The sequence below is a fragment of the Oncorhynchus mykiss genome, chromosome 13, assembly GCF_013265735.2.
Source record: "Oncorhynchus mykiss isolate Arlee chromosome 13, USDA_OmykA_1.1, whole genome shotgun sequence".
In the NCBI taxonomy this organism is placed as follows: Eukaryota; Metazoa; Chordata; class Actinopteri; order Salmoniformes; family Salmonidae; genus Oncorhynchus; species Oncorhynchus mykiss.
Window position 1 is genome coordinate 32349907 of NC_048577.1, and position 24433 is coordinate 32374339.

The window sequence follows — 24433 nt, forward strand, 5'->3', positions numbered from 1 at the left end:
ACACCACCTCCTCCATGCTTCATGGTGCGAACCACACATGCAGAGATCATCCGTTCACCTACTCTGCGAATCACAAAGACGTGGCGGTTGGAACCAAAAATCTCACATTTGGACCAAAGAACAGATTTCCTCCGGGTCTAATGTGTTTCTTGGCCCAAGCAAGTCTCTTCTTCTTAATGGTGTCCTTTTAGTAGTGGTTTCTTTGCAGCAATTTGACCCTGAGGGCTTTATTCACATAGTCTCCTCTGAACAGTTGTTGAGATGTCTGCTACTTTAACTCTGCAGCCCAAATAAATGCTTCACAATCTGAGGTGCATTTAACTCTAATGAACTTCTCTGTAGCAGAGGTAACTCTGGGTCTTCCATTCCTGTGGCAGTCCTCATGAGAGCCAGTTTAATCATAGTGCTTGATGGTTTTTGCGACTGCGACAGCCACCACTATGCTTGAAAATATGGAGAGTGGTACACAGTAATGTGTCGTATATTTCGGGCAAATCCAATAACACCCTGTATTCAGGACAAAAAGTGAATTGCTTTGCAGATTTCTTGCAGTATTACGTTAGTGCTCTGTTGCAAACAGGATGCATGTTTTGGAATATTTTATTTTGTACAAGCTTTCTTTTCACTCTGTCAATTAGGTTAGTATTGTGGAGGAACTACAATGTTGTTGATCCATCCTTAGTTTTCTATCCCAGCCATTAAACTCTTAACTGTTTTAAAGTCGCCATTGGCCTCATGGTGAAATCCTTGAGCGATTTCCTTCCTCTCTGGCAGTTAGGAAGGACTCCTGTATCTTTGTAGTGACTAGGTGTATTGATACCCCATCCAAAGTGTTATTAATAACGTCACCATGGTCAAAGGGATAATCAATGTAAACAATAGTTTACATAATATCATTTTATATATACACATACACACACACACACCTACCAATGGGTGCCCTTTGCGAGGCGTTGGAAAACCTCCCTGGTCTTTGTGGTTGAATCTGTGTTTGAAATTCACTGCTCGACTGAGGGACCTTTACAGATTTTATATGTGGGGTACAGAGATGAGGTAGTCATTCCAAAATCATGTTAAACACTACACTACATTAACTTATTATGCGAGTTGTTTAATCACATTTTTGCTCCTGATCTTATTTAGGCATGCCAAAACAAAGGGGTTGATTACTTACTGACATTTCAGCTTTTCAATTTTAATGAATTGTAGGCCGGTGACATAATCTTTCATCTTTAATAGTAGCATTTAGCGAGGGCCTTTGATATCTGTCCTCCATCACTTGGTCTAAACACACTTTTACATAGTAGAGGACTATGGTAGAGGAATCTGTAGGCCTGAGGATTGTAAGCCATTGTAGAGGATTGGCCCACCCTTGATCTGGCGTCATTATAAAACATGTTTTGAAGTGGCAATCTGGGATTCAAACAACAAAGCAGGTCACCCCACCACTGTTTTAATGGATGTAGGCATATATCAATAATTTAAAACACATATTGCCCCTTTAAACCATGTTTCCCTGTCAGTGCTTATGGCATGTTGGTCTCAGTAGGTCAGTCAAATAAAATGTATGTCTTAGGGGTAGAAGCTGTTCAGGGTCCTGTTGGTTCCAGACGTGATGCATCACTCCCGCTTGATGTGCATTAGCAGAGAGAACAGTCTTATGACTTGAGTTGCTGGAGTTTGACCATTTTTAGTCTGGTATAGAGATCCTGGATGGCAGGAAGCTCGGCCCCATTGATATACTGGGCCGTACGCACTACCCTATGTAGCGTCTTGCGGCTCGATGCCAAGCAGTTGCCATACCAAGCGGTGATGCAACCAGTCAAGATAACTCTCAATGGTGCAGCTGTCTAACTTTTGGAGGATCTGAAGGTCCGTAACAATTTTTTTACAGCCACCTGAGGGGAAAGAGGCCGTTGTAATGCCCTCTTCACGGCTGTGTTGGTGTGTGTGGACCATGATATTTCATTTCTTGGTGATGTGGACAGCGAGGAACTTGAAGCTCTGGACCCTGGGTCCACTGGACCTGCTCCACTACAGCCCTGTAGTCTATGATCAGCTCATTTTGTCTTGCTGACATTGAGGGAGAGGTTTTTGTCCTGGCACAACACTGCCAGGTCTCTGACCACCTCCCTGTAGGCTCTCATCGTCATCGGTGATCAGGCCTACCACCGCCGTGTCATCTGCAAACTCAATAATGGTGTTGGAGTCGGACCATTCAGAAGAGCCCTGATTAGCTCCCTGTATTTTTCCATCAGGAATGGAATGGGTTTGTAAATGCCCTTCCCAGACTTCTCCATTCCTCGCCCTCTTCTCTTTCACCAGCTTCTCTCTCGGCTCCTCACTCCCCTCTCCCTCAATTGTTTCCGCCTCTCGCCTCTCTTTCACTCCCGCCTTCTCACTCGTCTCTCTCACTCGTGCCGTCTTTGCTGCGCCATGAAGGCTAGTCATGTGACGGGAGGTGGGTGGGATCGTTATTTTTTTTTTTCTCTCCCAGCACATCAAACCCTTTGTTCTCCACTAAACCCCGCCCATAGACAGACACACACACACACAGGCTGACTGGAAGAGCTACTCTCTCTTCCTATCTTTCCACCCTCCCTCGCTCTTTTGTTGCTGCTAAAAGCAGCATGAGGCTCCTGGCTCATCCCACACTGCTAATGGCATTTAGATATGCTCATGTATTTTAAAGAAGGGTGGATGATTTTTCTCCCCTTGCGCTCGTTCCTTTACCCATTTAATAGTCAGATGTTATTTCCCTCTGATGGTTCAGTCCCTGTTACCTCAGCGACCATGACGATTACCACCCAGCCTTTTATATCCTGTGTTTTTGTTTTGCCTCACTGCTCGCAGCGTTCATTTCCTGGTTGGGCGGGTTTCTCGTTTGTGTGTATGTGTACACTACTGACTGACTTCTGAAAATATCTGGAATATTAATCAAAGTGTTAGATTTTTACATAAATCATAAGGCACGTGGTTTGACGTTGGAGTGGTGGGCTAGGTTGATGTTATCAGTGCTATATTGAGCATAAGATTCCGTTTTATTTCTCTCTGTCGTTTGCCAGCCAGCCATCTTGTGGTCTGGTATTCCTTTACTATGGACATTACTACTGTCTAGCTACACACACACACACACTACAAAACAGTAGGGCTGTGACGATACAAGTAGCGCAATATTATGTCCATGCCAAAAATGATAATGTGATGCAGATCACACTCTTTGGTCCTTTTTAAAAACCTGCTGTATGTCAAATATATAAAAGTCACTATGGATAACCATCTAATGATGTTTGTTTCCAAAATCGGTGCTGGTCTCTTACAGAAGTGAAATCCACGTTGTGTTTTCTTTCCTTGCGACAATACTAACGACTATCTTGATACTGGTATCGTCTCGGCCCTGCAAAACAGCTCCCATTCCTAGGTGAGAGCAGAGTAGAGACAGGTGTGAATGACTCATCCCTGGTGAGAGGACAGGACCCCACGCTTCAAGGTCACACACACACACACACACACACGCAACTGAGAATGTCAGCTAAAAGTCGAAAGAGAAAAGCGACTGACTCAGTTTGGCAGCTATTAAATCCACGGTGTGTGTTTAGTGAATATCAGCTACACTGCACTAGTCAGAGATGAAGAGTGGCTGTGGTTTTTCCCGATGGCCGTCACACTCCCACAGAGAATTGTATTATGGTATTGTCAGAAAGTCAAGGAAGAGGCCTGTTTTTGCCGAACGCCCTCTGAGCACTTATTTAAATGTAAAATGTATTAAATGTCTTGTCATCTGGATTTCTGAAAGTCAGCAGGGGCACTTCACGTGCCCTCTGTGAGAGTGTTGTTATTATACACACGCACTTCATGTTTTGTGTGAGAGCGACTTCTTGTCGGAGCTCCTGTCCTGGCATTCGTTTTTTAGATTGTGTGTTTTCCTGTGTGGGTGTTTCTGTGAACGTCAGTGTTATTGGTTTTCCCTGTACTGGTGCTTTTCCACTGAGACGAACCCCTACACCAGTAGGTCACCAGTGTTTTATTTTAATGGTAGCTCTAGTGTAATTGTTTCCATCTGGAGTGTGACACTAAGACCTCTACATCATTCAAGACTGTCTTGTCTGTCTGTGTCTTGTCTGTCTGTGTCTTGTCTGTCTGTGTCTTGTCTGTCTGTCTGTCTGTCTGTCTGTCTGTGTCTTGTCTGTCTGTGTCTTGTCTGTCTGTGTCTTGTCTGTCTGTGTCTTGTCTGTCTGTGTCTTGTCTGTCTGTGTCTTGTCTGTGATTGTGGCTACTTCCTGTTTGCCTGCTTCCTGTTCCTGTGTGGATCATTGTGTGGATCATTGTGTCGCTACAGCAGCAAGCAGCAGCCAAAACTCCTCCCTCTGTCCCTTCCTCTCTCACCCTCACTCTCCACAGCCCTCCTACACACAGCATTCTCCCTCCTCGCCATAGCCCTACAACACATGGTTCAGTCGCTTGCCCATCCACTGCCCCCGGTGGTTGACTGTAGTGCTGCAGTACTCGGCCTACTACAGTACTGCCCCTCCCCCACACTCACCACATCCCATGTGGAATTTTTTTTAATTGAAAAAAAATAAGAAGATTAGGGGTAGAAAACAGCACTGTTAATTTATAATGAACAGGAACAACTGGATTCTAGGGTCCTGGTTCAGATTTGTGTTTGTTTGGTTAGACATGAGGAGTTAATTGTTTCCCTCCCCACCACCTCCCGCCCCGCAATGGCCTTGTTTTATAAGTCCGTGTGTCCTTTTTAACTCATCAGAATATAAAATACACCATCTCTGAGTAGCTGATTATTCAGTCTTCTGAAGTCTGTATGTTGTTGCTCACTGACTACCTTTATGGAACTGGCCACGTCACGCTCCTTTTCCTATATCACACTACCAATGGAAATGGGAGGCTGCCTTTTCCTACAGTTTTGTGTGTGTGTGTGTGTGTTAATTAGTCTGCATGTGTGATTGTGCTAAAGAGAGGGATTATACATGCATGCTCTCGTGCACATTAAATTTTATCATGTCTTTTTCCGAAAGGGAACTGTGAAGAGAAGGGTGTATTTATATCCAGCCGTCATGAAACAGTGTGTGTTTGTGCCCGTGTAGACAGGCGCAACTTTGGAAATTTCTTCTGAATAGAGTGACATCAAATCTCGGACTCTTGGAAAGACATTTTCTATTTTATATTGCCACGTTCTGAAAACAGCATGTTTTGCTATACTAGTCTCTGTCGGTTTAAGAGATTCTGAAAGAGAGAACACGGCCCTTCTAAGCCAAAAGTGACCTTGTTCGGTTGGTCTGTACTTATTGTTGATAGCTGTAAAGAGAATGAGTGAGAATGAGAGCTGTAGGGGGATGGGTGTTTGGGCGAGTCTTGAACCGGCGGGTCCTGTCCCAAATGATACCCTATCCCCTATATAGTCGACTACTTTTCACCAGAGCCCTATGGGTCACAGTCAAAATGAGTGCCCTAAATCGGGAGTAGTGTGCCATGCGGGACGCACACATAGTGTGTGTTGAGAGGTTGTCCTCTAAATTCCAGTCAGAGTAGATGAGGGGGTGGGGAAGGAGGAGGAGGAGGGCCTGTAGCAGCAGAGGCCTCACTGGTCTCCAGCCATCTCACCAGACTGCTAGGAAAGTGGGTTATGTAATGTTGGCTCTACAGAAAGAACATAGCAGCCCTCACTTTTTCTCTCTCTCTTCACTTTCTCCATTTCTGATCATCTCTCTTTTCCCTACCCTCTCTTTTACCCCCGTTCCACTGATTTCTTGCCCTCATTGTCCCTGTTTTTTCTGTCGCCCCTCCCACCCTTGTTTTTCTCTCTCCCTCCCTTTCTCCCTCCCTCTCTCTCTCTCGCTCTCTCTCTCTCTCTCTCTCTCTCTCTCTCTCTCTCTCTCTCTCTCTCTCTCTCTCTCTCTCTCTCTCTCTCTCTCTCTCTCTCTCTCTCTCTCTCTCTCTCTCTCTCTCTCTCTCTCTCTCTCTCTCTCTCTCTCTCTCTCTCTCTCTCTCTCTCTCTCTCTCTCTCTTTTTTTCTGGGACAGAGTGTGATCGAGGGTAATCTTGAGTCATTTCACAGAGACCTCTTCCTACCCAAAATGTCCTTCGCTCACAGCGCCATCATGTCGAAGTCTTGAACACAGCTCATTCAGGGTTGGGGAAGCAACTACTAGGCATGCAGGCCCAGGTGTAGACCACATGAGAAGGGGATTCAGTGGAAAGGTGGCAACTACAGTTTTGTGCTGCTACTGCTATTGAAACGTAAGAAACACAAACAAAGTCGAGCAGCTCAGGGAGCCAAGAGAAAGTGTCGATTTGATTAGTCTAAAGGTCATCAGTTACTGGGGGACTGGAAGTGTGTGTGTTAAGCATGGGCATTTGATTTTACTATTCAAATAATATATATTTAATATATAATATATATATAATATATCATATATTTTTTTTACTTCAATGGCAACTTGCTCACGTGACTCAGGAGAGGTGGTGCACTTTGCTTGTTGGAGAGAGGGGGATTTTCCATCAGTTAGAAATATCCCAATTCACTTGCTACACATGGAGCCTCTGCCTGTACAGCTTCGCTGATTGATTGACCGACAATAGCGAGCTAGACGTGTGAAAAGTGTCTAGGCTACCGGTGCGTCTTTTTTATGGGGCGTATTGGTACAAAATGTCAGAACTGTTGTTACATAAACATTTCGAGTGGCAAGGTCGGTCCTAGAATGAAGCAATGTCACAGATAATTCAATCAGATTTTAGACCAAGCCTTTTACATATTTTTTCTTATGAACATGTAAGTAACCAAATACTAACGCCTGTTCGAATAACCACACCCATCCCGTGTGTGTGTGTGTGTTGGCTTAGATGTAATAACAAAAGTCTGTGGCTAGTGTTGTGAATGAAGGCGGGTGGATGTTTTTGAGCCCCCCCCCATTAGTGTTATTTGTGTGACGCCCCTTTTTTACTTCATTCCAAAAGACATTGTCGCTGACCTCGGAGCCCTCACGGACCGTCCTCCAAACAAGCAGTCACACTTCCCACACACGATCGCTCTCTCACACCGACGCACACACTCCCTTCTCGCCTGCCTCTGCTCTGACCCTGTCCTCCTCCTCCTCGCTCTGCCTGACAGATGGAGACGTGCGGAGGGGCGCTACGCGGTGGATAGGGCCTCCATAGTCAGCCACTGGAACTGGCTGCAGGCCCACGTGTCTGACCTGGAGTACCGCATCCGCCAGCAGACGGACATCTACCGCCAGCTCCGCTCCAACAAGGTCAGCACCGCCACCACACCATACACACAACACTGCACCCTCAGTATCAGCCACCTGGGTGGCCCTGGCAACAAGTTCAAGAGTGGAAGGGAAGGGGCGGACCGGTTGAAAGCCGTGTCATTGGTCGATGGGGATGTAGAAGCAGGTCACGTGACCTAACGTGTCGCTCGATCCCCACGCTCAAGGTAGCTTAGCTCACGCCTCAACTACGGATGGGAAGAGCGGGAGCGCTTTTCTATTCTGTTCTTATCAAGAGTATGTTGCCTCGATACATCTGACATGTCTGTCTGCTTTTAGCCCTCATTTTCTTCCCCACTCTTATCCTCTGCTTCTCCCACTTTTTTTATTTCCTTCTTTCTCTCACTTCATCCATCCAGCGGTCATTTCCCAGTGGAATATCATAGCCTTCCTGGTAAAAATGTGTAGCTTGTTCATGGTGCCCCTTACCCCTCTGTGGCTACACCAAAGCCAGTTACTTTGGTGCCTAGCTACTGTTACCTCTGGTGTTATGAATCAGAAGGACTGAAGAGCTCACCCTGGCATATCTGCGCTCTCGTAGGGTTCCATAATGCTGGCAGAGACCTCCCCCTTTGACGTGTCACCTGAGGATGGGGAGGTGAAGGCGGAGCCTGTTGGTTGCCCGGTAATACAGGTAAATGAGTCTGATGATGTAACTGTCCAATCAGATCCTCAACAAGCCGGTGTCTTCATTTCTTAGACATCAACTCCCGTATCCTAAACATGCCCTAATTTTAGATGAATAGGTTCACAATTCAATTAGTGCTGACATCCTCTTAAGTCATGTAGTATGATGTGCTGTTTTCATAGAGAAAGAATCAAATGCGACTTTTCCACTTAGTGTGGTGCCTCCCTACCAGTTCAGGGGAGAAAGAGAAGAGGGAGGGAGAGAAGACACCGCTCAACATGGCACCCTGGCACTGTGCCCAAAATAGAGAGAGGGGAACAAGACTCGCCCACAGAACCCCAACCAGACCCCGGGACTTGGGAGGGAGGGGAGAGGGAGGGAGGGACTACTATCTCGGGAAGAGAATGGGTGAGGGGGGGGGGGGGGGTCCCAAAACAGTGGTGGTCTTTGTTTTGTCATGCCAAGTCGTGTTGACCTTTCTATCCATTCAGTTGTGGCCCGAGGAATTCACTAGGAGGTCATTCAACTGTTCTGGGCTAGGCTGTGGTGGAATGGAGTTGAGGAGGTTGGGTTGGAATAGTTTTGAAGGGGAGTTCCATGTTAGCCGTGCCAACCTTGTCTTTGGTTCCAGGAGTGCGGCTCAGACGGTGGGGCCGAAGGTCCCGGAACGGTCTCCGTGGAAACGGGCCTGAGGAAAGGTTGCGCGCCCGGGAGACGGGTCAACGGGATCATCAACAGGTACGACGCAATGGAATGATCCCTCTTTACCCGTCCAGTAGGTGTGTGTCCTTTCAGCAAGGCGGCCTCTATGCCAACCACTCCGTCTGAACAAAGGGGTGTGTGTGTGTGAGGGGACATGATCCATGTGGGAATTGCAGCTGCTCACTCTTCTTCCCAAACATATTACAGGGTTTGTACACGCAGCACTGTACAAACTTGTACGTACATGTGTTCATGCTGCAACCTCTGTTTTCCTCTAGTGGAATGCAGAACTGTGAATGGAATAATCATTCTGTCACCGAGTAATACGTATTCACACTCATTAGAAATAGGATCTGAGTTTTCCCCCATACTGTTACATTGAGACCTACCAAATAAGCCAATCAATGGACAGTCAAAACACAAATCCAGAATTATCATTATGAATATTATCAGTCGTAGTAGTAATATATAGAGTCATGTATTGCAGTGTTGATGAGCGATCTTCCCTCCAGCTTATGTCGTAGACATAGATTGTCCATATTTATTAGTGCTTAGCGACTAACCAAATTTTCTGTTATTTTTCGTTTTTTTTTTTCTTTTTTTTTTTTTTGAACCAACATCGGTTCAATTATTTGAATTCCATTTTGTTCAGTTTTATTCTGTGAGCTCAATGTGCACATTCCACTGTTTCTCTAGAGATAAATCAGATCCAGCCTAAACCGTGCAATGTAGTAGGGAGTTGTAGTTTCCAACAGGCCAATATTCTACATAGTTTAGCTCATAAAATGTGGTAATTAACTACAATGAGCATAATCCATTGTACGTCTACTTGTCCGGTCTCGGTTTCTTTTATGCCTGCTCGGGAAGAGGCAGAAGAATGCGCGATTGTGAGGAGATATAGAGAGCGTCTTCGTGTAGCGTAGTATTGATGAGTGACTGTGCCTCCCTCCAGCCTGCGGCCTGGCTCTCCAGAGTGTTCTGACCTGGAGAAGCAGCTGAGGAAGCAGCAGCAGAGCCTGCCCTCGTCCCAGCTACCGTGCTCCCCTCAGGACGACACGTGTGTGGCGGCCCGCACACGCCCCCTCCTCAGCTGCAAGAGACGACGCCTCGTCAGGCCGAGCACCGTCACCAACCTCAACCGCAAGGTTTGTGTGTGCGTGTGTTGTAATGTCTTTGTGTTGGTACGCTTTCACTGCTACATTGGCATTCTGTGTGTTTTCAGCTTTTTGTTGTTTAGTGGGTAGTGTATTGGGTAGTGTATTGTTTGCTAGTATGACTGTCAGTGTCCTTGAACTACAGAGTGGTTGGCCAATTTTGTCTGTGTATAGCCTATACATTATGTGTGTGTGTATATGGATATGCTATCTGCAATGCGTGTCCTTTTACAGATGGGTGGTGGATTGGTGTGTGTGTATATTTGTTCACGGCTCGACATTAACGCTTGTCCGTTTGTCCGGTATGTGAGACAAGCAGAATATAGAATACTGTATGTTGTCCGGATGGACAAGTAATACAGTATCAAGCAATTACTCACATCAGAATTGGACCAAAGTATCCTCCACATGCGTTGTTGTGCACTGTTCTCCCAATTTATGCAGAGCACATCAGAATATGATTATATTGCATTGAACGGCGGGGTATGTCAATCACTTTTGAGATCAGAGCCACGTTTGCGCGTATCCCTTGCTAGTTAGTGAGTTATTTGCCCAGGTATAGCTCGTTTTTGGTCCGCAAACAGGGTTTGTATGGTCATGAAAATCCTTGAAAAGTCATGGCGTGGGCATCACCTGCTTTGTGCCTGTTTGATTGGGCCCGAGGAGAGAGGGGGGAGACATTGCAAAATAACGATAGACAACCAATTAAACTAGAGAGCCAATTCAAAACATATCGTGTGGCCGGGCTAGTTATCTCAGCAGTTAAATATTGATCTAAAAGCTACATCTAATAATGTAATTGTCATGTCCGACGTCCTTAAAACAAACAACTTTCCACCAGCACTCGTCGTGAATAATGAACGGGTATAATACTCCTGTTGTGAAACCGCCTCTCAAGCACTCGACATTGGGAGTTGAGAAATAAATCTTGACACGTTTGAAAAGCTATATTAAGCATTGGCCATGTCATTCTGACAGCGTTAAAGTGTTTGTATGATTTGACCTAGCCCAGATGACTAAATTATTCCCAATGCTGTCAATAGATCTCCACTCAAACCTGAATATTTTAGCCTTACAATGCCGATAAACATGTATTTGTTAGTTACCTTGCTTTGAGGTAGCCAACCTTAGCTGTTTGATCCCTGATTCATTAAATTAGTAAAGTATGTTATAAAGACAAAGTGTTTAGTTGTAGTATGTTTAAGGCCAACCATCCTCCAGGAGAGCCTTAAAGGGGCAGTGTTCTATTTTCAGACAGGCTTGAATATGCAAATAACCTGTTGGCAGAGGGTAGCCTACATTTTTGTGATTCTCTGTGTGGTAATAATAATGGTAATTGTATTTTGTAAAGTGATTCCTTTGCATCAAGTCACCTTTTTGGCCCATGGTGTTACAGACCATCATTATTTGGGGGACAAGTGACTTGAGCTTTCGTATATGCACAAAATCAGTCTTACTTGTCCAAAGGACAAGTGGCAACAACAACAAAAAACAGCGAATGTATGCCGGTCTGTGTGAGTCTTGAGTTACAAGTGTGAAAGGACACGCGAGCATCTGTGTTTGTACGAGCAGTAAGTGTGATTACATGTAGGGAGTGCACGTGTTAGTACATTAACAAACTATATGGGTTTGTGATGAGTGACCACCAGCCTACCACGCCAGTACATTTTAAGGATCTGCATTAGAACTCTCATACCCTCGGTGTGTGTATTTCGTCTACATGTCTTCTACCTCTGCATTCTCCAAAGAGGTCGACTCCTTCATGCGAAGTGGCCTTGGAACAGGTGGCTAGTTTCCAACGACACAGGTAGGGCTGAGTGCTGCTGCCTCGTGTTCTATTAAAAGCAGACGTGTTGTTATATTTCCCGACTAGGAGGAGCTGGCTGACAGAAACCCACAATTCAAAAAGGTTTGGCTGGACGGGGACGGGGTGGGGACGGACTTATCCTAGATCAACACTCCTACTCTGTTCAGTAACAGGAAACGCGGCCATAACGGGAACCCGCTGTTAACAAGCTGTCCTCTCAGCCCCTAGTATTTCAGATCGTTGTTAAAGCCATAAACTAAACAGGAACTCTGGCTTAGCTTATTAAACCAGCACAGCCGCAGTTTCAAAGGCTTCGCCTACGCTATGGCAATAAGAGCTAAGCTAATGGTGCTATCTATGCATGTTTTTATTTCTAAAACAATTTGAACCTGGTCCGATTTTTGATTTGCCTTTTACAAGAAGACGGGCGGTTGTAGAAAGTACCCATGTTTGCGGCGGTTTCATTTTTTGGAGACTTTAGAAGCAAATGTTGCTGTTGTGCAACAGTATGTTGTTGTTGGAACAGAAATAGGATGACTAGTTCTATCCGAGCTCCGCCAGAGACTGTTTCCCTCTGTTGTTTACATGTTCCCCCTTGTGTCTGGATATTACACGCTTGTTATTGCATTGAGAATTTGTACTCCGACTCGATTACTCAGGCCTACCTGGTTGAATATGTTGAAAGAATCATCCCACTCTCCTTCCCCCTCCCTCCCTCTCTTCTCCAGGGCCAGAGGCTGTGCGTACAGGGTCCTCGCTGCGGCTGCGAGGTCAACCCCCAGTGTATGACGTGTGGCGGCCGCACCCTCTCCTCCTCTGACGTCCAGTACGAGCGCCCTCTACTGGAGAGGCTGTCCCAGTTCGACCCCTGCGTGCACCCCATCCTCTCCCTCTCAGACGGTAAGATTGATTGGTTGTTTGATGGATTGATTAGAATTGATTTGAGCATTCACACCCTCTCCAGCCAGAGACAACGTTGCATTAAAACAGGGTAAGCCTAGTAGCTACGTGCACCACATCTTTTTTCTCACAGTTGTAAGTAGCTCCTACCTCGTCATGCCCTGGGTCAAGGGTTGGCTAACAAGGGACAGGGGTTGCTGTGCCATCCTGTGCTTGCTGGGTAGTGGAGCAGCATAGTTGGTTTATAAGTGATAAAGATCCAGTATGGAATACTATATAGACTATTTTCTAGGCAGAATTTGAGCTGTAGCTTTGTCGTATCGAGAACTTGCAGCACCACCAGCTTCAATCCAATCAAGGGTCATTGTTCCATACATATCATGTAGCGTGTATTTCATTATGACTCTGATTTCCACCAGTGGGCTCCCTCCCACACTTCTCTACTGCTTTAGTAAAGGCCTGTGGCTGGGCCTGTAATGTGGGCCTGCCAGTGCCAAGATTAAAGGCAAGGGGAAGTAGGATGTAGAGAGAAGGATGAAAGCAGGCCAAATCCTCAGGGGGGTCAGCAGGGGTGGAGGGGCTTCGAGAGCTTCCAGTCTTGACTTGCTGAAGTCCTCCCCCTGGTGGATTGAATGAGAAATCCACTCTGACGCTCTGTCAAAGCACTGCTGCTCAATGCATCCACCCTCCCCCTCTCTCACAGTCCCAGATGTGCCTTTTCCACATGAGAGGAGCTAGCTAGCTAGATAGCTAGCTAGGCCTGAGAGATGTGAAAGCTACAAAAGTCTGCAGCGTAATGAGGTATAAAGGACTGGCTGGAGATGGCTGGTGCAGTCAAGTAGGTCAACTGGTGAGAGAGGGGATGGTTGGTGGTTGAAAAGGCAATGCAGTCAGTCTATGACCATGCAATGCTACTGTCTGTCTGAAAGTGAGGGGCCACCTGCTGTAGCTGGCACACACAATGGCGTTGGCCTTTTTAATAGTGCACGGTTGATGGGGTTTGTCGTTTTTCTAAGTTTGATCTGATCTGTAGTCCCCCTAGAATCTACGCCTATACAGTTCTCGATACCTGACCGGTGCTTTGTTTCTATTTTGCCGGGCCAATGTGCTCTGTTTAGGTGTAGGTTTATTTGAACATCTTGGTACATATGCAGAAGCAAACATAACATTTGATGTCATACAATGTAAAACACAATGATCAGCCAAACTATATGAACAATGAATTATCAATAAAGCGTAAGTCATAAACAGCATAGTTTGAGAGCTTTTGCCAAGAGCTTATAAAGATGATTAGGGGGGAAAAACAACGTTATTATCTGCTGCTAACCCCCCCCCCCCCCCCCCCCGTGTGTTTATGCAGACGTGACGATGAGTCTGCACCTGCAGCGCGTCCTGAAGTCCCACTGGAACAGCCGGCCCCTGGAGAAGATGAAACCCCTGAAGAAGCTCTCCCTGAAACACAAGCTCTCCGTGGGACGCCCTCACGACCCCTCCGCCTCCTTCACCTCCAAAGACAAACACAAGATGACCAACTCCCTCCTCTCCACAGTCCGTAAGTAAAGCCTCCTTCACCTCCAAAGACAAACACAAGATGACCAACTCCCTCCTCTCCACAGTCCATAGATAGGCTCATCACCTCTAAAAGCCTTCGACTTTAAGCCAAGCAATGGGGTATTGCCTCCTAGTAGGGAAGGCTCGTATAGCCATTTGTTCCTAAGCATGCTCATTTTCTACACCTTAAATGTTGTGTAACGCAACAGACCCAAATGTACACTGTAAGGTGACGTATAGGAAGGATCTCTTAGTTTTGCAAAGCTCTTAGAGATATGATCAGTATTGGCGGTTCATATACCCGTGTAACTACGCGCAAACGTACGAGGCCCCACCAGCCTGAAATTTCACAGTCCTACATTAACAAGCGCTTCTTTTGTTTGGTGTACTCTGTAGTATTCAGGTGTGAGTGTGTGGCCCAGCGTTTCCTGGTAAATACAGTGACTCAGCTGTCTAAATGACAAAGCGCTTTCCTCTCAGTGTGATTGATAAAGAAGCCTAGGTCGTTTTCTGCTTCGAATGCATGGACCCTATTCAGAGAGCACAGACGGATGGATGGAGCGTGATACACCAATAATAATTTCATTACGACGTTACATAATTGATGCTCGGTGCTCTCCAGAGTTCTGCAGCACAATGTTAAAATGTACATCTCTAAGCCAGTTTTGTTCGCATTTTTACTCTCACGCAGACCCACTCGCTCACAGACCTTGCCGAAAATATGACCGCTTTAGTATCGTGGTGGGGTCTACTTTCTGAGGATTTTTTTTTACAGCCAATTAACACTGTTGGACAAAATCAGAAATGTGTGTGTGTGCGCAAAAGATACACACTGCCTAACCCCCCATGTTGCTCTACCCACTCCCCAGGCCTGTCCCACCACAAGGTGCGTTCAGAGAAGCTACACAGGCAGCAGCTGGACAGCCTGCTGGGGTCCACCAAGCTGGAGGGCCGCCCCCACTACCGAGGGGAGCAGGGTCACGGGCCCTACGACAAGAGCCACGCACGCAAGAGGCCCCGAGAACACTCGCTGTCGCTGGACAGTATGGACAGTACGTTGCCTACAGTCTATTTATTTTCCTCTCTCTCTTTCTGCCTCTTTATCTTTCCCTCTCCCGCCCTCAGCATCTGTCTCATAGCTTGAGCAGCTCAAATGACTTCTGAAGGGTAATTGTCACACTGCTTCCACCGTTTTTTCACTCTACCTTTGACCCTTTCCATATCACTTAAACTTTTTAGAAGGTCCATCTTTATTTTCCCTATCCTTTTTATCCCGTGTCAGTTACTGAATTTTTAAGGCTCGAATGCTTGACAGATGGATGTGTATCAATCAGTCTGGAGGATTCCAGATGTATTTAATAGGATTTCCTCTACTCTCTCTCTCGCTCTCTTCCCCCGTACTCTCTCTCTCTCTCAGACACCCCTAAGCTGTACCTGGATGGGGGCAGTCTGTGCCCGTCTCTATCTGCTGGGCTCCCCGCCCACAGCTCCCTGCTCCGACAGCTGTCAGCCTCCTCAGAGACCTGCTCCGTGCACTTCACCTCCTTCAACAGCAGCCTGAGGGACAACAGCGCCCCGGTACGACACACACACACACACGCATCTGGTTTTAAAACTGTGCGCGCATGCGTGTAGTGTGTGATTGATTGGAACAGTAATGGTGAAGTAGTCTGTAGAAGTCCTTTAGAAGTTGGATTGACGGTGACTGACCCTGCTCCCCTTCTACCCCGTACAGCATCAGCCCATCCGCAGGAGGAGGGGAGAAAGCTCCTTTGACATCAACAACATCGTCATCCCCATGTCTGTGGCTGCCACCACCCGCGTGGAGAAGCTGCAGTACAAGGAGATCCTCACCCCGAGGTACGCTAGACACAAAATGGCCGCCATGCCTACTTCGGCATGAGGAAGTTGCCTCGAGTCAGGAAACTAATCACAAATCCAGAGATAGTTTGGGTATTTTTCCCCCATCTAATAGATTAATAACGGTTAGGATATGGGACTGTAATGCTGATCCTAGATATGTCCAGAAGGGCAAATAGCAATTGTTAGGATATGATTTGGGGGTCTGTCAGCTGATCCGAAATCTGTGCCTAAGAGAGAATGCCCAGAGCTACGCACATCAGCTGTACTCTCACTTGAACACACACACACGCACACACACGTGGGTGGTGAATTACTGATGTATTAATTATCTGGCTTCCATTTTGCAGTTGGAAGGAGGTTGACATTTGTGCTAAGCCTATCGCTGAGGAGGCTGACATTGAGGAGGTAAAAAAAGATTTTCTCTTGGTATGACCTTTTCAGAATCTCAATTGGCGTAGTTTACCGATGCAGACCAGAAGTATGATTCAGTTGCACAGTGTTGTTCAAAGATGTCAAACATCTAGGTAGAGCTGCCACCAACCCCCAAATAACTGCTCCCTTTTCACCGTATAGCTCTGATGCAATACATTTAACGGTAATAACCAAACCACCGTTTGACCGCAAGCCGCATTCATCAAGTGTTACAGCACTAACTTGGAGTGCTGATCTCTCTCTCCCTTCTTCCCTCCCAGATTGAGGACCTGACAGACACTGCGTTCTCCCAGCTGCACCAGCCCTGCGAGGACCAGGAGCGTTCCCGCTGGAGCTGGACGGCCAGCGCCATCGCCAAGAGGAGAGGCAGCCGGTCAGTAACACACACCAAACCCCCCCCCCCCCCCCCAACAACAAGACACACCTTACCCACATTATGAGTTGCAAGAAGACACCCCTGCAAAATGGTCTGCCCCAATTCACCCACTCCCCATGGTTTTTCCAAGAAGCAGTGTATGTGGAGGTTTTTCTCATTTGTTTATTAATCCAGGAACCAGTCTTTTTGGTGTGATCTGTAGCAGAGATGAGGTTCTGAGCTGCATATTGATTGTGATTCTCTTATCTGGGAAACTTGACATTTTTGCACTGTCGTTTCTACCTAGAATAGCCAGATCCAGCACGTTATACTGCAGTGCAGCACAGGGAACACCTTGGCAAATAGCCTAGCGGTTAAGAGTGCTGGTTCTCAGATCCCCGAGCGGATTAGGAGAAACATCTGACGATGTGCCCTTGAGCGTCGCCGTGATCCCTGGCCTTGACCCCACTCTCCTAGGGTGTCTCGAGGAGTTGGGATATGCATAAAACAATTCTAATTCATACACTCATACAGGTTACCCACTTGTACATTAGGTGACACAGGAAAAATATTATCCGCACCTATTTGACCTTTGAACTTCTAGAATATAGATGATAGGTTTCTCTACTTAAGGCTATTCTCCTTTCTGTTCAATTGAGGTCTAGCTGAAGACTTCGTTTCTGTTCTCCATGTCAAGTTAACTCCCCTCTCTCCCCCCCAAACCCCTTCCAGTTCGTATGTCAGTGGACGGTTGGATGGTCGCACCACTCCCCTAATGAGCAGCACCAACCCTTCCACGCCGCAGCCCTCCTCCCCAGACACAGCCCACTTCCACGCCCTGCAGGACTACGGCAGTGCCGCCTCCCCCTGCTCCCCGGCCAGCCCCGACCTGCTATCCTACCCTTACACCCCAGGGTGTTACACAGCGGGAGGGTACTCCTACACCCCTATAGGCTCCAGGGAATCCCACCGCCTGCTCTCCAACGAAGACACGCGCTGCTCCACACCTGAAGGCACCTACGAAGAACTGGTAGGCTCCCAATAGCGCAAACACTTCCGTACTATACACGCGTTCACACACTTCAGCTGTTTAATCAGTGTGTATGCCGTCTTTGTGAATACCGTGGCAGATTGTAGAGGATATATGAGAAGACACCTGGCCTTTTGGGGATAAATGTACACAGACAGACCGATTTAATCTTTGTGATAAGTGGGTGATAGCCCTGTGTTAAGTGGTGTGGTCTCTGACGGGAGTTTCCTCTCTCCCTCTCCAGGTTCCCATCCCAGTACACCCGTGGGACCGGAGGAGCTTCCCCCTGGAGAGCGACCCGCCGCCGGAGCCCGAGGAGCAGCCAGGGAACGCAGAGGAGCGCCCCTATAGAACCATGCGCCACATCTCCGGTTGCAAGACGGGCTCGTCCAGGTCCGAGTCCGACACCGGGGGTCCCCCCTCGCCGCTCCTTCCCCCTGACGACAGCAGCAAGCAGAAAGCCCCCTCCTCCACCACCTCCCTCACCACCACTCTCACCAGACCCTCCCACCGATGAACAAAGGCTCTCACTGCATAAAGGACTCAACACTTTCTTTCTTTCACAAGACTCAAAACAAGAACTACATCAACAATGGAATAATGGACTCCTGTTGTTTGATATTCAAACATCAGTCAAATTCTTTCACAGTTTTTAGTGAACATAGACCGAGCCCCCCGTCAGAAATCCGTTTTGTTCTTTTCTTGCTCACTGAAATGAATAAATATATATAAAAGTGAATGAAAAAAGGAGAGCAATTCAACTGAAAGCTGAATTTGTGATGAGCAGGGCATATAGAGTTGCTTCCTGTTTCTGGGCCAATGGGCTGAGGGCTAAGCAGCCACTCAGGCAGTGTGTGTACCTTTGTAGCTTTCTTTTCCCCGCCCCATGTCAGTTTTAACATGGAGTAAAACAAAAAACAGCAATGCCTTGTTGTCATAGCTTGTTATGTTGTGTCACCTTGAATCAACCTAATATTTGTCCCTCCCCAGAGAATTGGCGTGAACCTGCAATGTTCCTTTCAGCACTTGATTCACAGAGCTGTTGTAGTAATCTGAGTTTGCCATCTTCCTTGACGTCTGTCTGTGCTTTTCGTTCATCTGTTTGTCTGCAATAGTATAGTTGTTTTATACATATAGGTTTAATAAGATATTTCCTTTCAACCCCGTCACATAGACTGATGGAACAAGTGGTTGTGGGCGGTGTATAAAATAATTTTAGCACGGCAAGTAACACCACCCCTCAATATGATATTACACGAGTTTGAATAAATCATTCAATCAAATAAACCAAAGTGAAACAAATAATCATGTGAACTAATTTAAGACAGGAAAAAAAATGCATCACCTCTCCTACATAGGAATGATTCTATAGAAATGGAGGGAGTTGATATGAGTGTTCAACTGTGTGCATCTTGAATTTCTGTCTTCATTTTCTTTGTGGTGTGCGTGCGGTTATTTCACGCTTTTCTGATTGGTTTGGAGAATGTGCAAGAAATCACTAAAGCGTGCAGTCAGGTTCCAATTACAAAGAAAGCTCCTATGTTTTTGAATGTAGTATTTTGGCTTTATCTTGACTCAAGGCCCTTCATTATTCGCTCTATTTTAAATTTCTGTACCCTAGCTATTGACACGGGTTGCCGTAGTTCACATCCGATGCAACGCTTCCAGCTTGTAATGCATAATTGCCATGCAATTTGCATGTCACTTGGTAGAGTAAAAGAGAACATGAGACAAATTAGGGAAAAATATGTAAATGTACCTAATTAATCTCGTTCCTGTGTCACTGTGTTTGGAATTGCACAAGGCAGATAATGTCAATGTTGGATTGTCAATGCAGTTCCACAATTGGATTAAAATCTTTTTGGGAGTTCAAATGTCAAATGCTTTTCATGTAACAATGCAAAAGAAAACTCCAAGTTTGGGTTGTTCATTAGAGCAGACAAATGGAAAATGTTGTGTAATGTTTAAAAAAAAAAAAGTCCAGGTAGTCTCTGCCCGTTATATTCCGTTTGGTGCATACTGAACACGGCCCAGTCGGCTGCCCTAGTTCCCAGCACCCCCTGCTGTGTCCCTCCCAGCAGATGAAGTGGAGCATCGTACAGAAAGCCTCTAGATGAATCTCTCCATCTAAAAAGGCTTTTTATGTTTGAGTCACTTTAAGTCAGAAGGCTGTGGCCATCACACACACAGGAGGCTATGTGGGGATTTATCAGTTGTGGAGTCACTTTGACCATGCCCATCTCACCAACCCTCCCGCCGCCTGGCCGTTTGTACTTGGTCACTTTGTAAGTTAAAACCACATGTTAGCCTCAACCAATACCCTGCTCTTGTTCCAATTACTGCTAATCATGTCATGTTTGAGTCTAAGGAAAAAAATAAGAATGTGTGGGGGGAAAAATCCTTCAGATCACTGTTCATTTGAGCCTTTATTGTCTCCACCCGCTTCCTTGATTCTGCTGTCTTGTCATTGCGAGGAGGTAATGTGAGGTCTTCACTGGTGAATCCTTTGAATCATTCTCCCATAAGAGTCTGTACTCTTGGTCGGTCCAGACAGACTGACCAAAAGACAAACCTAACTCAATTTCTAGGGACCATCGATGCCTGTCCCTATCCCTTATTTCTCCTCACAGAAGTCCCCGTCATGAATCATGATCAACTATGGTTTGTCTGCGAGTGGGGATCAGAGGACCCACCAGAAACTGTTTCGATGTACAAGAAGGTTTGACTAGCGTTAAACAGATATTGTATTGTCTGGGCTATTTTCATACTTTCCAACGTGGTGTATGGGGGTGGGTGAGTCTGGTATATCCTTTAGCATGTAATAGTTTGTACAAAAAGTATATTTTGTAAATAACTTAACTGTTTGACGTTCAGGCTGTAGCTGTCCTGATTGTATAGGGAGAAGACACGACAAGTACAAAATATTGAACTTTTCTTTATGCAGAGGCAACAAACAAAAAAAGTGTATGATTGATGAATCCGACGGGCAGGCAGCGTTTGTGCTTCTCAAAATAAAAGTGAATTATACTGTGTCCTTGTGTTCCCTATGATCTTGTAAATTCGACATGTGGAAAGCCCTCGCATATTTCACAAACGAGGTCAGTTTGACAGGAAATACCCCTGTCATTCTTTGAAACACCATCACTCCTTAGTGTCTTCACAAATGTAATGGAAAGAAGAAACCTTTAACATTGCTCTTCCAATACTGACTTTATTTCCTAATCCAACGTTTACAGCAACAAGTTATCAGTTTAAACCAAATATTAATAAAATGCACATCACAATAAGGACAATCACGACTGTCAAGATAAAACTGCAAACTCAGCAGAGAAGGAGAAACAAAAACAGGACATGGGATCATGGAGAGAAGCTAGATAACTTGTATCATTGCTCCCTTTTTTTACTGCACTGAAAAAGCCCCAAATTACCCTGTCTTTTCCACGTTCTTTCCTTTCCCTTAAGTTAAATGACATTAAGTCCTAGGCCTACAACACCCTTTGCACCAACTTTCTCCCCCTCTTGTCACGGCATATTTAACTACAGTACAATTATCAGTTTGCTTAAAATCTCAAGTCATTTTTAAGAAAATGTTTAATGAGTTATAAACTTGAGGTTATGCCGTCCTTTCAGGAGAGTAAACCACTCCTTCAGATTCACTTGCGGTTACTTGGAAAAACTAGAAGAGTGATATGACATTTCAAATTTCAGCTTTGAAATAAGACCCATTTGGGGAAAAACAGCCTCACACTTTTGCGTAACATCATTCGCCACACACAAAGAGCATAGGGTTGTTTTATGGTACCTTTTCTACAATTGTCTAAAAGGATATGTGGACTAACGTGAATATCAGTCTTAGTATCCCTACCTACATGTACAAATCTACCTCAATTTCCTTGTACCCCTGCACATCAACTCGGTACTGGTACCCTGTGTATATAGTCAAGTTATCATTGTGTGTTTATTCCTTATTATTTTTCTGGGAAGGGCTCATAAGTAAGCATTTCACTGTTAGTCTACACCTGTTTATGAAGTATGTGACAAATAACATTTGATTTGAGTATTTTTGGGCTAATATGCAAACATGTCTTACTTTGAACAGATTTGTTCAATCATAACAATTCATATAATCCGCTTAACACACTTTATATGTGTTCAGCACAGTACATATTGTTCATGTTGACCATGAGGAATGAGGAGGAAAGCCATCCAGTTATCATTGCCACACATGTAGTAGTGGTCAACTTGAGAACTTCAGTGTGTAAAAACTACCTTGCAAAAACAAGAATGCATCGTGAGGGTCTGGAGTAAAAAATAAATAAAAGAATAACAGGGGGTGTCAGCAGGTGCATCTACAAGCATTCGTAAATATCAGTTTAATATGTCTTACATCCACATAATAGGGCTACTAGTAGGAAAGAAAGTGCGCAACATAAGTTTTGATCTACTAAAAAAAAATGGTGCTCGATCATTGCGAAGAAATATTTACTTTAGTTAAAATTCGCTACGTAAGTGGTGCGCTGTGGGTAGGTAGGGGATGATCATCTCTGACAAGAGAGAGGGAGTGTGCAAGTGCACACTTCGGGAGTAGGGTAGAGGTTTGGAGCGCAACCTATGTCCGGCTTTAGAATTTCATGCAGGGAAAATCAAGACTATTGTCTAGGCATGTGTGTTGTGGGTATGCAGTGGCATTTTTACTGCCTGACCACTCAAACTGAATTCTTCCCCTGCTCTATCGTTCCTACATACGTCAGTCGGAGACAGCCATCATTCAAGTCGTTTGTGGTGACGAAATCAGAGGTGTTGTACAAAACAAAGTCATCAGCGATTGGGTCATCTCTAACCAATCAGAGTATCAAAGCCAATGACGAATCTTCAAAACGACCCTATGGCTCTTGCCCAATCAGATGGTCTAGAATGGATTTCCATTCTAGAAATCGGAGGGGAGTTACTCAAATACAGACTCACTGCTGAGAAGAAACTAATGTCCAGGGGCATGACGTTTGGCAGGAGCAAGGAGTTCGGGTAGCCAGGCAAGCATTTCTTTTGCATTCAATAAATACTATAATCACAATTTGTTATGAATGTTCCGTAATTGTTATGGATGTACCGTTAACTATTCTGTTGACTAGATATGAGCAGTGAATTTAAAAGCCATTGCTAGGCACTTTTTTTAAAACTCTGTGGCAAATTTGAGCTGTTTATGATAAGGAATCAGTCCATATATTCCCAAAAGGCATTTATACATTTCTCAAACCTAGGGTTGATGATATACCACCAACATACCAGCACGTAGACTATACCATACAAACAAAAAAAACTCAACTTCAAAATTAGCAATCTTATCCAATTGATTGACGTTGTACGCACCATGTAGCCCAATTACTCCTTTAAATCATAATGAATTGATTACTTCATTGCTTTCAATTGCTCAGCAATGGGATCCTTGAAATGTTTTGAACAGGACATGGGCTTTAACTCCAAGTCAAATACTTTGGGTGTTTTCTCAAACAGTTTATTTTATAATTTCACAAACGATGTCTATTTTAATCATCTCAAAGGCAGAGTCAATGTGCCTTACTTACACGCCATTCATTACATCACAGCAACTGTTTACGACAACGTTCGAATTTCAGAATGCCGTAAATAAATCTTCGCGGATTTCTCAACTGGGGAATATCAGAGTGATTTAAGCACGAAAGGGCAGCGGTCTTTTTGGCACTTGACATCGTTTGAATGGTATAGTACGGTGTCACTTTAATTTAGCTGACCTTTTCTAGTTGAGAGTTAAGAGTCGAGTCTTTGGCTACTTCACATTTTGAAGGCCTAAATTAGCATATTCAAACATCCACAGGGTGGCAATGCGCAATATTTTCATGCGAGCCTTTGCGTTCAAATTGAGCAGCCCAATTTATTGCACTGTTAAATGGAAAGTAGGGCAAATGTATTTTATAAGAAGACCGGGCTGCGAGTTTATGGGTATATAATAATGTTGCTTTTCTTTCACCTATATGTTTTCATGACCTGTGTCTACCTAACTATCAAGACCATAAACAGCTGTTCATTAAACGGAGCACTTTGCCCTGACTGCTATCCCATGTCGGCAAAATCCTGCGAGCGAATTTGAATTTCAAGGAAGAAGGGAGAGACTGAGTGAGGTGCTTCTTTTTCTCTTCGTTTCTCTTTTTTTATCGGGCGGTTGGTTCCCTTGGTAACCTACAATGCTTTTTTTTCAGGGAGGGACGTGGTCGAATCACAGGCCTTGCTTGGCGAGGGAGGCGGAGACCTGGTCGGCAAGCATGGATAGCGGCGGCGTCTCTGTCATGTTCTGGCTTCCGGGGGACGACACGTTGCTGAGAAGATGGGCGGGTGAGCCGCCTGTGATGATCTCCACGGGGACAATCTCCGCTCCGTGGTCGGTACGGGCCTTCGCCGTCTCACGGAAACTCAATTTGTGGCTTTCAATCTGCAGGAGTGATAAATTAGGTGTGAATGGCAATCATGGGCACCTGGAGTGATGAGCGAAATATTCCATGTGTAATTATGCATCATTCATGGATTGTATGTGTGTAAACCTTCAGGGCCAAGTTTCCCGTTAATTAAGCTTAGTCATGGAATAAAATGTATTCTAAATGAAGAATTTCCATTAAAAAATGTATTCTAGTCAAGGACTAGGCTTAATCTGCATCTGGGATGAGTGGTAGTCAAATCAGAACAAATCCAAT

General features: G+C 45.3%; 2 protein-coding genes across 11 annotated transcripts in view; one reads left to right on the top strand and one right to left on the bottom strand.

Moving 5' to 3' along the window:
- The window catches only part of LOC110486139 (KAT8 regulatory NSL complex subunit 1), an 80308-nt gene extending 59566 nt beyond the window's left edge, over nt 1-20742 (top strand). For 5 of the 6 annotated variants that reach the window (XM_036940773.1, XM_036940774.1, XM_036940778.1 and 2 more), the window contains 13 exons: nt 7130-7271; nt 7831-7923; nt 8549-8655; nt 9572-9764; nt 12309-12480; nt 13841-14032; nt 14901-15083; nt 15449-15609; nt 15767-15891; nt 16242-16299; nt 16587-16699; nt 17414-17711; nt 17956-20742. In XM_036940773.1, the coding sequence (XP_036796668.1) occupies nt 7130-7271; nt 7831-7923; nt 8549-8655; nt 9572-9764; nt 12309-12480; nt 13841-14032; nt 14901-15083; nt 15449-15609; nt 15767-15891; nt 16242-16299; nt 16587-16699; nt 17414-17711; nt 17956-18228 (2110 nt within the window). In that variant the 3' untranslated portion in view covers nt 18229-20742. The remainder of the gene's footprint in view (nt 1-7129; nt 7272-7830; nt 7924-8548; nt 8656-9571; nt 9765-12308; nt 12481-13840; nt 14033-14900; nt 15084-15448; nt 15610-15766; nt 15892-16241; nt 16300-16586; nt 16700-17413; nt 17712-17955) is intronic. The other variant, XM_036940775.1, reaches the window with a different exon arrangement.
- Nucleotides 20743-20902: 160 nt separating this feature from the next.
- The window catches only part of LOC110486138 (microtubule-associated protein tau), a 41357-nt gene continuing 37826 nt past the window's right edge, over nt 20903-24433 (bottom strand). For 3 of the 5 annotated variants that reach the window (XM_021557513.2, XM_021557514.2, XM_021557511.2), the window contains one exon: nt 20903-24174. In XM_021557513.2, coding sequence (XP_021413188.2) covers nt 23962-24174 — 213 coding nt within the window. In that variant the 3' untranslated portion in view covers nt 20903-23961. The remainder of the gene's footprint in view (nt 24175-24433) is intronic. The other 2 variants (XM_021557515.2, XM_021557512.2) reach the window with 2 other exon arrangements.